The sequence below is a fragment of the Sander lucioperca genome, chromosome 17 (assembly GCF_008315115.2).
Source record: "Sander lucioperca isolate FBNREF2018 chromosome 17, SLUC_FBN_1.2, whole genome shotgun sequence".
Taxonomy (NCBI): Eukaryota; Metazoa; Chordata; class Actinopteri; order Perciformes; family Percidae; genus Sander; species Sander lucioperca.
The window spans coordinates 3,080,918-3,094,527 of record NC_050189.1 but is presented as its reverse complement, the minus strand read 5'-3'; the positions used below and the strand labels follow the sequence as shown (position 1 = coordinate 3,094,527).

Genomic DNA, 13,610 nt, shown 5'->3' with positions numbered 1-13,610 from the left:
ATATGATAGTGAACTTATGATCAAATATCCACTAATAATTTGTAAACATATAAAAAAACATTTAAAATTAATATAAAATGTCTTTTCAGATTATCTCTCGTATGTAGTACTGTGAGGATATAATGACAGTTTGATTATAAGAGTGACCTACTGTACCTTTGATCGATGAGAAGGGCTAGGGCCAGATAGGGGAAAACTTCTTCCTACTCATCTTCCACATGTATATTTATTTATGTTGTTTATGAGAAATTGTATGTTGAGAGTTGTTATACGTGTACGGTTCATTTTATTGTTATCCTTGTTTAGTGTTTTCTTTTGTTTTCTTGTTTTCTTTGCTACATGTTGGTAATAGATAGATAGGTAGGTAGATAGATAGATAGATAGATAGATAGATAGATAGATAGATAGAGAGATACTTTATTCATCCTGAGGGAAATTTTAGGCATCCAGTAGCTTAGACAACCATAATACAACAAACACACATACACACATATATCTCACATACATAAAAATCACTCACAGAAATGTAAGGAGTTAACGGTGCTAAGGTAGACTGTGTGCAATGGTGGTAGTGCAAAAGATAACTTTGATCAGTGTAATAGCGTATTATTAAATATTAACTATGAGACAAGACAAGAATCTAAACATAATAGAATTAGAATTGCTTGGCAGAAAATAAATAATATACGTTAAGAACAAGATATAACAAGGAATAAGTTATAAGATGTAGATGTTATGACCAGAGTCCAGATTGTGTAGGAGGGCTAATATAGCCAATAAGACAGGCTATATTAATAAATAAATACTAAACTAAATTAAACATAAAAGTGTAAATGTTTATTCAGGCCTCGAGATCACAAAAAAAACACAAGAGCAAAGTCTCTCTGTTTCATCTTAAATTGTCAGTTCTAGATAAGCAAATCAGCCATGCATTTCAGCAAGCTGATGGATAACACAATCGTTTCAAAAACGTATGCATCATCCTACCTTTTTTTTGTTGGTTGGGCAGATATAAAAGCTGGTCACCACGATGGTCGTCCCTGGCATCAGGTTGAGTTTGGTGTAGGTGGTGCCATAGTCAGAAGATCTAAACAGATAAAACATGAACATGTTAGTCAGGAAACTTTTAGGAACATTTTTGTGGTAATTTTCCTTTTGCTATGGTCTCATGAGTCACACAATATCAATAGCATTAGGAAGTATGGTAAGGATTCGAAGAAAAGGACCTATAAAAATGCCTTCTGCGCGTACATGGTTGTTCATTACATTGCATTACTTTTCGTGGTTCCATTTCAACAAACTCTTCTTATCCTGCATAAAACAACAGCACATCTATGAAAAACCTTTGTTGGCAGGAGATTAAATTTGCAAAATGTCGGGGAAATGTCTCTCAAACTGCCCTGAAGGCATTATATCTGCTCTCTGTTGACCATATTACTACTGTGTGGTCCGCAGTCTGAGCTTGGTGAGAAATCAAAATGGCTGGACGACCTGTCATTGCCACCACGATGGAAAAACAGCCTCAGGCTAGCAATGAAGTACTGGCCAATCCTTAAATCTGGCAGCTTTAAGAGCAGGTATGGACTGCTGCGTGTGTTTGAGATTGATAGCAAGCTGCTGGGTTGTTTCTCCAGTATGGCTCAGTCCCACCCACCAAGCAGAGTGAAGGTGATTGTTTGTGACAGGTTTTGAAAAATGGCACAGGTTTTAGCTCGGCAAGGCTGAGGAGAGGTGACCGCTTATGTAAAATGAATGTCTTAAATTCCTGTCTTAGTTATGCTATTATAACTCTAGACTGCTGTGGGAAGCTCCTTCCAAGGACACAATGAGCTGCTCCCTCTTCTCTCTTTTCACTTGTCTCCTTTTGTGTGCATCTTAGTCCCAGAAATGCTTGTTACTAACCTAGCTCTGGGGAGTTTTCTCCCCGGAGTCCCTTTGCTTCTTCTTCACCCAGAACATCGCCTTGGAATTGGGTGGCACCTACACCGGGGTCCTGGGTGCAGCTGACGCTATGGACTTACTACACCCTGCTACGCTCTGCGATTCCCCGCAGTGTCCGACTGCGTCCTGCCGCGTCCAACCGCGTCCACCCAGGCTGCTGTGCCACACCACACCCCGTAACGCCCTGCTGTGCCCTACTATGACATGAACTACTATGACTACCATTGTGATCACTGTTTCACTATCTTTATTATGACTATTATTGCCACCATTCACCACACCTCCAACTGGTGCCGTCAGACACCGCCTACCAAGAGTCTGGGTCTGTCCGAGGTTTCTTCCTAACAAAAAAGGGAGTTTTTCCTCGCCACTGTCGCAATAGCTACTGCTAATGCTTGCTCTTGAGGCAACCACTGTAATAGTTGGGGCTTCGTAAACTACAGAGTGTGGTCTAGACCTACTCTATCTGTAAAGTGTCTCGAGATAACTCTTGTTATGATTTGATACTATAAATAAAATTGAAATTGAATTGAATTGAATATACAGAGGAAGGACTTATCCAACATTCTCCCTCAACCACATGATACAGGCAAGTTAGATTAAGGCAGCAAAAAAAAAAAGCATCTGAGGATTAAAAAATAGGTTAAAGAATGCAAATGTTTTTCCTAGTGTGCAGCTTTTCACAGCTTTCTGGGGATAATTCGGAAAGCAAGCCAAGGCACACAGGAAAGGAGATGCTGCAGTATTTAGCCGAGGGTTGAGGGTTCAACAGGAGGGAGTCTGGAAAAAGAGGTCTTGATGAAAAAGAACGATGAGCCAGCACGTCAGCCTGGTTAAGGACGAGAGGATTTACTCCTTCGCGCAGTGGGACATCAACCACTGACAGACACACACACACACACACACAATGAGACACATACACACCCAAAGCCCCGCCAAGCCATTCAGCAATCAACTCCCCCAGAGTGCTCTGATACAGCTGGAGAAAATTGAGTGGCATAGTGGGGGTGAGCTATTTCTCTGCGGGGAGCTGGCAAGTGTTTTCATCTTCCTCACTGGCCTGTGTGCAGTGTTTAACCTGGGATCACTTGGAGGACGTGGACGGATCTAGTGCTGATGGCCACGTTAGCAGCCAGAGCTCAGTGCTTATCTAAAAAACCCACTTGTGGATGGAGTGGAGGCCTGCTAGTCCACTGGGAGGCTGGTTCATCAGGGTGTACGTGCAAAAACCATGCTGAGCAGTCAAATTCAGTCCTAAGGAGTTTGAAGGATGATAAAGATTTTGTATTTTTGGGTGAGGATTCATATCTTTTATATTCTCTTTGTATAACACATTGAAGGACCATGGCCATTTTTCAAAGCATTACATACTTTTGTAATGGATTATCTACCTTTCTACAAATTAAATAATAAGTGTTCCCTGATGCCGTCATTCTGTGTTCAATGTCTGTATTGCATATGGCTGGCCCGACAGGGTTAGCTCACACTCTCAGTGTAGAGTATGGCCAATCACCTTCCCTGCAATGTTAACAATCTTTGAGAGCTTGTTTTGGCTCTTTGCCCAAGTTGCCATACCATACTGCTATGTTAAATGATAAAATACCTTGTCCCTGTTACACAATCGTAGTCCTTTATTAGCACGATGGTGGCAAGGTTCAGGGTGAAACACATCCAACATCTGGACGCTGACTAGTCACACGTCATTCCCTATCTTTCTGTCCTCGTTATCCCTACCAAGAGTCTGCTACCATGGAAACTGATTCTTTATATCCATCTGTTAAAGACCAAATAGGGCAATTTTGTTAAGATGACGGAAATGACACATTGGTGTTTCGAAGTGACAGCGTAAGTTATTCAAGCAAAATACAATTGATACCAGTTAAGAGTCATGTCCAGCTTGCTGTGGATGGAGCACTCTGTCCTCAATGTTTGGGAGGTTGTTGTTCCTTTCTTTTTTGATTTGAGGTGACTGAATTTCATGCAAAATGTGATTATGAAATGTATGTTATCTCACCAAAAATGGGAGACTTTCATGTTTTAAGTAGATGCGGCTGATGTATTATTTAAAAAACCTTGGTTACTTGTGTGAAAAGCAGGGGGTAGAAGTCAAGAAAGACGTTCTAGCACTAATAAGGCTAATTTGTGAGTTGAGTAGGGGGTTGCTGTGGAAAGTCAGCAGCCCCAGAGCCTTATAGGGTGAGAATAATGATGTTGAGTTAATAGGAGAGCTCATTTTGTACTGTCTGCCATCCGGACCTTTAGATTAATAAACTGGTTGGGAGCTATTGTAGATTAATGAGGAATAATTACTTTGAAACCGAGTGGGGAGTAGATGATAGGGGAGATGGCATAGAGCAGGGAAGAGGAAAGGGGAGAAGGGTTGGACGAAAAAGTCATTCAACACACAGACGAATCCTTACCTTATCCTTGACTTGGGATTATAGTCCAATACAAAAACTGACTAAGTGCATTGAACAAATTAACGACTGGATGTGCCAGAACTTTCTTAAATTAAATGAAGAAAAACTGAGGTGCTTGTTTTTGGAGCAAAAGATTAAACGATTAAAAAGTCAGCACTCAGCTTCAAATGGCAATGATAAAAACAACAGACAAAGCCAGAAATCTTGGTGTAGTCATGGACTCAGAACTGAATTTCAACAGCCACATTAAGACAATAACAAAGTCAGTCTATTACCACCTTAAGAATATATCAAGGGTTAAAGGGCTTATGTCTCAGCAGGATTTGGAAAAACTTGTCCATGCTTTTATCTTCAGTAGACTAGACTACTGTAACGGAGTCTTTACAGGTCTCCCTAAAAAAATCAATCAGACAGCTGCAGCTGATTCAGAACGCTGCTGCTCCAGTCCTCACTAAGACCAAGAAAGTGGATCACATCACTCCAGTACTGAAGTCTCTACACTGGCTTCCAGTGCCTCAAAGAATTACTTTCAAAATGTTGCTGGTTTATAAATCACTAAACAGTTTAGGACCAAAATACATTTCTGATCTGCTACTACACTATGACCCACCCAGACCTCTCAGGTCGTCTGGGACACGTATCCTTGCTGTCCCCAGAGTCAGAACTAAACAGGGGGAAGCAGCGTTTAGTTTTTATGCTCCACATATCTGGAACAAACTTCCAGAAAACTGCAGGTCTGCTGCAACTCTCAGTTCTCTTAAATCAAGGCTGAAGACCTTTCATTTGATGTTTCCTTTCTTGCCTTTGATGATGTTGCCTACTTTCTTATACTTCATTGTAAATTGTATTCCTGTAGTTTATGTTTTTAATTTTGTATTCATTTTTACCTGCTCTTTAATGTTGTTGTTTTTTGCAGTAAGTAGATGTGTTTAGCCGCTACAGAAGCCGCTCTGTGACACCAGCAACAGTGCTCCGCTTGGTGCTACAGTATGTGGTTTGGATTAAAACAATCCCAAGGAATACGTATTTCCGGGGTGAAAGTCTTTTGTTTTCCCGGGGAAGCGAACTCTGCTCCACGGCTTGAAAGACCTGTGCTTTATGACCCACCCACCATGTCATTAGGGTGCATGCAGCAAAAAAAAACACGTGGAATGCTTACGAATTATAGTGCTTAACTTTTTGTGGCTTTTTGACCGTATGGGTCATGAGAACAGGCTGCCTTTACCGTTATTACTGCACCCTTCAGTCAGTTCAGAGGTCTTACTGTCAAGCATCACAATCAAGACATGGATGGAGAAACATTTGATTCTAATACAAAAAGTTTCGGCACACACAAGCGACCATACAGTTAAAATAATAACAGTGGAAGGACAAAAACCACTAGAATACCGAGGTATAAAAGAAGAGTGGAATACCAAGAGACAGGAAAGGGGAGAGAAAGGTGGACGTGGAAATGTCTGCAAGAGTGGATGTGACAGAGACAGACACTGCAGGTGAAATTGTATTTTCCTTGATGCGCTTGAGAAAACAGAGAATGTGGAAGCACTTTGGGGCGGCGACAGGTGCTGAATCAGATTTAATGTCCTAATATGTCTAGGTTGCTCCAGCACCTGATGTTTCAGGGAAGACAAATTGAGAGTGCCAAGGCAACGTGAGACAAGACAGAAAAGCAAAATATAGAGAAAGGGGGTAATGAAGAAACAGGTTTCTAATTCTTTTCTTATAAATCCACTTAAAGATCTGCAACGTATTAGCTACTGATGTGATATGATTGAGACGTGTCAGACAAAAGTGAATCCTCCAAGACGTAGTTCCTCACTGTGCATGCATTTCAAGACATACTGTATCTTCTGTCAAGAACTAAGCTAATACTTTGAAATAGGTTAAGCTAATGGTAGAGCAGAGCAGTAGGTCAGTGTGTTAAAGACAGCCAGGGGACATATACATAGTGGCTGGGTGCGTCTTGACATGCTCAATGTCTGATTTCTGTAGGGAGCCGAATGCTGAGGCAGACAGATGCTGTCATTCTGAGTCAGGCCTCGACAGCCAGATGGCTTTACTGTTAACTTTGACAAGGCTCATCAGTGTTTGGCTTACAGACAGGTGTCCTGACTGCCCCAGCTGGGGGACAGCCAGGAAAGAAACCAGAGTCTCCCAGTTCTGCGGAGAATGTGTCTTATAGCTTTCGATCATCCTTGCAACATGCTTCACTGCCACAGAGACACATGGTTGGGAAAATCTGCAATCCATTACAACGCAGTCGCTCTGTGGACAAAAGGGATGAAGTATGAGGCAAATGTGGTTCCTTGCCAGGGTATCGCTCACTGAGCAGCGTTCCAAAATAATTTCTGCCAAATTTTGAGTGGGTTAAAGCTCCAGTCATGAGCAATCATAAAAATCTAAGCTTCCCTATCTTTCCCTGTAAAAGAGCAGGGAATTAGCAGGAAAATGGGGGCATTTGATTTATCGCAGCAAGGTACTTGCCATGACTATTGTTAAAAATACTGCTGAAAGAGGGCCACCATTAGCATTAAAGCTGATTTACACTGGTTAAAAGCAAGGCATCATAAAAACTACCTGACGGATCACGTTTTCAACAAGTGTGGTTACGTTTCATGCTTGAGAATGGTAAATGTTCAGAGATCTAGTTTTATGACACAGCTCTGTGATGCTGAGACATTGAACCTATCAGATATGATGCAAAAAAAAGAACAGACAGATCATCAATGCTGACCTATTTCTGGCTTGCATCTTCCATTTAAAAAAATGACCATTCTGCTTTACTGCAGCTGTCGTTTTACAGATCAGTCAACACCTCAGTGCCCTCCATCTTTTTCTTTTCCATTTTTACAGCAGTAAAAAAGTTATGGATGTTAAAGCTCAGGGAGTCTCAGGTGTACCCTGGACAAAGGCTTTATGGCCATCTTCTCTGGCCTGATTGTGTCAAGCCTGGCTTGATTGACTACAGAATAGAATGTAGGATGATATAGTATGTCGTTTTGAAAAAGAATTCCTGTGGGAATGTTTACCTTGCTACTACGATGCATGCACTATCCTTTTCAAGACATTTGTGGCCCTGTTGTGATCTGGCTGTGACAGTCACACAGTCAGACAAATGGATTTTAACACTAAATCTGTTGAATGTGTGAATGCTCCTCAGCTGTGAATGCCTCCAGAAAATGGACACTATGCAGAGTCCACAGGCAAAAAGACGACTGCTCAACTTCTCTTGGCCTTGGGATGACAGTAACAGAGGTGTCAACCACACTGGTCACAACTCATGAAAAGCAAACAAATTGCGGGGTCTACAGAAAGGAGTTACGGTTGACTGGCTTATGATAGACCAAAGAGAGAAAACAGACCTTGCTGTGTGTTTTCATTGGAGATGCTTTCTACCAAAGAAACGAAATGTTACTCTCCATCTTCCAAGTTTTCATTTTCACTGAGAGCATCACAAATGGCGGTCTGTCAAGAATTGGGTTAAAGTGGCATCAGGTTAAGTAAGGTAGACTAGAGTAGGTAGGTAGGATAGAGCCCTGCATTTCAGCCTAAGCCCGACGGGGCCGGACTTATTTACGCCCCTGGGGCCGGGCATTGGGCCAGTAATTCACGTCAGAGCTTACACGCGGGCGGACATTGGGCCTGTATTAGGCTTCTCCTTTTTATGTTTTAGACATCCAATGAACAAACGGTAAATAAAAATGCAGCAGCAGCAGCAGCAGCGCCAGCAGCAGCAGCAGCAGCAGTAGTAGCAGCAGCACCAGCACCAGCAGCAGCAGCAGCAGCAGCAGCAGTAGCAGCAGCAGCAGCAGTAGCAGCAGCAGCAGCAGCGCCAGCAGCAGCAGTAGTAGCAGCAGCAGCAGCACCAGCAGCAGCAGCAGCAGCAGCACCAGCAGCAGCAGCAGCAGCAGCAGTAGCGCCAGCAGCAGCAGTAGCGCCAGCAGCAGCAGCAGCAGCAGCAGCGCCAGCAGCAGCAGCAGCAGTGCCAGCAGCAGCAGCAGCACCAGCAGCAGCAGCAGCAGTGCCAGCAGCAGCGCCAGCAGCAGCAGCAGCAGCAGCAGTAGCAGCAGTAGCAGCAGCAGTAGCAGCGCCAGCAGCAGCAGCAGCAGCAGCAGTAGTGCCAGCAGCAACAGCAGCAGCAGCAGCAGCAGCACCAGCAGCAGCAGCAGCAGCAGCGCCAGCAGCAGCAGCAGCAGCAGCAGCACCAGCAGCAGCAGCAGCGCCAGGAGCAGCGCCAGCAGCAGCAGTAGTAGCAGCAGTAGCGCCAGCAGCAGCAGCAGCAGCAGCAGCAGCAGCAGCAGCAGCAGCAGCAGCGAGCGTGTCTTCAGCACAGCTGGAAGAGTTATAGAAGAAAGGAGGACTGGATTTAACCCTCCACTGTGGATGCCATGCTTTCTTTCCACGATGCTCTGTAAGAGACTGTGCTTCTGGCTGTAGGGTGGATTTATTTAGATTATATAGACCGTTTGTTTTTTCGCACGCCGTTGCGAGCAGCAGCTGCCTGCCTCAGCTTGTCTAAAATGCCCTTTTACTCTGGTCGTGATAATAAACGTTTTAAACTTACATTGTGGTATGCTTTAAGTGTTTATATCTACGGATTTTTTGTAGGCAAGTCAAGTGTTGATTTGAGAGGCTAAATTAATCAAACATGTGGTCAACTCTGTCGGCTGCTGGCCGCTTGATCATCATTTTAAAAAACATTAATTGAACATTCATTTAACAAACAAAAAATGCTCCAAACATTTTTCTAAATTAACTTAATGAAGAAATTAAAATACATATAACCACTTTGCCATTTAAAACTAAACTGAACTATTATAATTGCTGCAATAGTAGCCTATAGGCTGTGTTATTGGGAAGGCTCCAGTCGAGCTTGGGCTGATAATTCAGTGATAAACTGTCGGACTAGGACCGGGATAGGGCCTGAGCGTCCCAGGCGAGGGCCAATTTTAAGCCCGTCCAGGACTCTAGACCCAACAACCTTCTCTATAGCCACATTCTCCATCTCTTCCTCGGGGATCCGGAGACAATTCCACGCCAGATGGGATATGTAGTCCCTCCAGCCTGCCTTAGGTCTGCCCCTGGTCCCCTCCCAGCTAGATGTGCCAGCAAAACCTCTAGTAGAAATCAGATCAGCCCCTTCTATAGCTATAACTATAGAGCATACTTTGGGTTTTGAGTCCTACCTCTGCACTTGGTACCACTTTAACAAAGTGCCATTTGCAGTGGCAGAGGCCATGAAGGCATCGTCATGTGTAATTCAGCAGAGAGGACTTATAGAGGAATATAATGCACTGTTGTCTTGTACTGTAAAGGAGTAGGAGTAGACACTTGTAGAAGTGGAACTGATCAGAGCTGACAGTCATGGAGTGCTGTTCCATGTAGCGCCCATTCTGCAACAGATTTGCTAATGCTGCAATTGCTCAGTCTGTATGATTAGAGTAAATTAGCTCATTTGCATTAGAATCACAATACCTTGCAGCAGAGGGTGGGAAGATGTGGGCTTCGTTTTGTTTCAGCAGCAATTGGCAAATTGCATCTGGAAGTGCCTCCTACACTGCAAGTAGTCTGAGCAGGCAGTTAGCCAAGATACAGTGATTCATGCTCTGTAAGGGCCCTTCACAGTAGCAGATAGTCTCTTGAAGTGCACAAAACCACTGAAGCATAGTTATCAGGAGCAGAGTGCTGCTGCCATTTGCGAAGCTGCTTATGGAAGACCCCTGACAGTTCTATTTTTTTCGGTTTGTACAGAGAAAATGACATAATATTATACATTAATAAAAGATAGAAATGTCAGTTTAGGCACTGTAATTCATCACCATCAGAAAGCATTCAATGGGGTTCCCTGAAAGGTCATGGTGGTATTTTACCACAGACCTCTTCCCTCTGAGGCTCTACACTGAGTCACTGGCCTCGTCCTTTCAGCTTTGATGACAATTTGTTTGGATCCTTTTGACAAGAACCACTGAAGAAAAGAACAACATTAACATATATGGAGGTTGGCCATGGCCTCCAGGTCTCCCTCTATGGACTTCAGTCAGCTAGCTTCTATCACCACAGGCTGTGTTTGCATTTGGTAAAAGGTATTCAGCTCTGTTCTTCTAATGTCCTTAGTTTTCTACTGTCATATATTTAATGCTGAACACCTTCCTTACAATCATTCACAGAATGACGCTTGATAAATGACCTGCTCGTAGTATAGTGCTGAAAATTTGGGATTCTCATTTTAATCTGATTCCAATTAGAGATCGATGTCACAAAATCCAAGTTTCATATACCTATACTTAGCACCCTGCATGCAAATCATTGAGGAAGTTTCTCTTAAGAGAGGTGCAGGACTGGTTTTGCTAATAACACCCATGAAAAGATATGCAAGTATATAATCCACTGTACCAGGAGAAATAACCACACTCCCTCGATCATGTCAACAAGGGGGTCTCCCAGTGAGCATAATTAGCAAACATGAAAACGTAAATCAGTACTGACTAAAATTCTTGAAGAGAATCCAATCCTCCAGCACACATCATGGATCCTTGAATGTGAAAAGAGAGAAATGTGGATATCATAATAATCACTATCAGGTTGAGTACATCCCAAACAAAGAGTCCTGTATTATTCCTGTAACACCAACACCCTGGCCTACTTTTCTGTAACCTCCCTGTTTAAACCACCCAAAGTACTTTACGAGTGTGCCAAAAACACTGTAACAGGTAAACACCATGCCAGCTGGGTAGCGGTGCTAATAACCACTACAACTACAAGAGTGTCACGTCTACGGAATAGCAGGCTGGGACCCAAAAGTGTCGAGGCGAGGAGGCAGCAGGTAGATTTTAAAGGTTTAAAAAATAAAACAGCTCACAAACAAAAGGTGTCCTAAAGCAGGCAGGAAAAAACTGGCAACTGAGATCCAAACAAAAACCAACAACCTGGGAAAACTAAGAGAATCGTAAACAGCAAAGAAGCAACTCACAGGACGAAACGCTGGGAATGACGCAGGGAGTAAAGACAATGATTCGACAAAGAAAGCACAGAGACTAAATCCACAAGGTAACAAGGGTAGTAATGAGGGACAGGTGACACGAAGGTTGATAAACAGGTGGAACACATCAGGGCAGGGCAGACAATCAAAAACACAAGACAGGAAGTAAAACAAGACACGACACAGGAGAAACAGACACTACAAAGTAAAACAGGAAACTAAAGCATGAAACATACGCATAAAAAGGAAGGAAAACAAAACAGAGATCACAGAAAGAACACAAGTACCACACAACCATGAACAAATAACAGGGAAACATGAACACGCAGGGATTGAATAGACAACATAAAACAGGAAACTAACAACCCAGGATAACTACGGTGGTAACAAGATGACGAGGACTGATAATACAAAGACAGGCTGACAAGGGTAAGACACACAGGGCAGGACTACAGAGACACATGAGGTAAACACAAGAACAAAGAACTCAAAAACTGTCACATGGTCTAATGAAATAAAATAAAATTCCAAAGGCCAACTGGCCTAGAGCATGACCATGACAAAGAATCCCCAAAGTAAAGATAATGAAGATGTTAAAATGTTAAAAAGGGATCTGTTTCACACACTCTGATAAGCATCTCCCCTAAATCTACAAGAAGCAGAGAACACCTATAGGGCCCTATTTTAACGATTAAGCGCACGGCGTGAAGCGCCTGGCACAGGTGCGTTTAGGGCGTGTCCAAATCCACTTTTGCTAGTTTAACGGCAGAAAAAAAAGGGTCTGTGTACAGGGCGCATGGTTCTAAAAGGCTGTACTTAGTGTCTTCATTAATTATTGGTGTGTTTTGGGCATAACATGCAATCAACCAATCAGAGATCATCTCCCATTCCCTTTAAAAGCCAGGCACGTTTGGACCTTGGAGCATTGCTATTATGATGGAGGATTTGCACCGTAATATTTTTATTTGTAACCTCGGCATGTGTGTGTGCTGCTGTGCGTCCCTGTGTGTGTAACAAGCTTAGTGTGCGCGCGCTGTGCGCGAGCCTAGGAGCATTTTACTAATGCTCTGTTAAAATAACAATGAAATGCTGCGTTATTGACTTTAGACCAGATTTTTGTTGGTCAATGGCGCGATCACTTCCCGCTGCCTCAAGATAGCAATACGCCCAGAATGCACCTGAACACACCTCCCTGTAAGACCAGCACGCCCATGGGCCACAGATGGGAGCAGGTGCATTTGCTATTTAAATGACGTGGGCGCTGGACTGGAGACTCACAACTGCCTCGGTCTTAAACTAGCAAAGACACTTGCGTCGGGCTTTGCGCTGCACTGGGTGCAAGATAGGACCTATAGACTGAAAGCTGGTAAGTCTACAACCAGTATGGTAAGAGAAAAATGATGAGGTCATCGGGACCCTTAAGTATTAGGTCTATTTTCTTCTGATAGCCTCCAAATTAAACAACAAACTATGTTGTTTGTCCATGCCCTCCAGAATGACACATGGAAGCATTTCCTGATGACCGATCACTGTTAAAATAAATCACTTTTACAGTAACAGGTCACTGGTTAAGGTTTGGTTAGGGTTAGCAGAGAAGCGAATCGTTTAGGTTTAGAGAAAGATCGTGGTTTGGGTTATGTTTGGTCATGCTAAAAAAAAAAAACAACCTCAACTGATGTTTTGTTGATCCATAGAGTGTGCTGTGTGGTGATGCAGCCTTTTGGCATTATCCGATTTCAGTCCAACTGGGAATTTACAGTTCAGAGAAGTATAGATTATTATTTTATTTCTCTGCACTTCCATCCCTCCCTACTAACCCTTACAGTAAGTATTTGTCATGCACATCTTCCCCCTTCTCGCCTGATGTTTCTCTGACTGAGAGAAATACTTTGCCTTCTTCCTGCTCTAATGTGGTTAAGCTCTGACTGGATTCGGGTCAGTGAAGGCACCGAAGGCACCATAAAACACCCCCAGCTCCACCCATCCACTTTTTCTCTGTAGGACCCATGCTGTGCCCTCTGTACACCCATGTCGCAGCTGAATAGAAGAAGGAAGGGCAGTAATGCAGACATTTATCTAGATGACATCCCCATCAGCACCCTTAGGGACATGCACCGAGAACACCACACTCTCCCAGACTTCACATGAAACATTAGTGTGTTTGTGTGCAGTTGACTCTGTGGAGTTTGACTTGGGTTGTATATGTGTGAAGTGAAGAAGAATGAGCAGATATAAAGGAGCAAATCCTTCAACTGAACTTGGCTGTGAAT

General features: G+C 43.2%; 1 protein-coding gene across 1 annotated transcript in view; it reads right to left on the bottom strand.

Annotated features, from left to right (window-relative positions):
* Positions 1-978: 978 nt before the first annotated feature.
* sorcs2 (sortilin-related VPS10 domain containing receptor 2) overlaps positions 979-13,610 on the bottom strand; it is a 172,859-nt gene continuing 160,227 nt past the window's right edge. The window contains exon 3 of the mRNA XM_031317970.2: positions 979-1,087. Within this exon, the coding sequence (XP_031173830.1) occupies positions 979-1,087 (109 nt within the window). The remainder of the gene's footprint in view (positions 1,088-13,610) is intronic.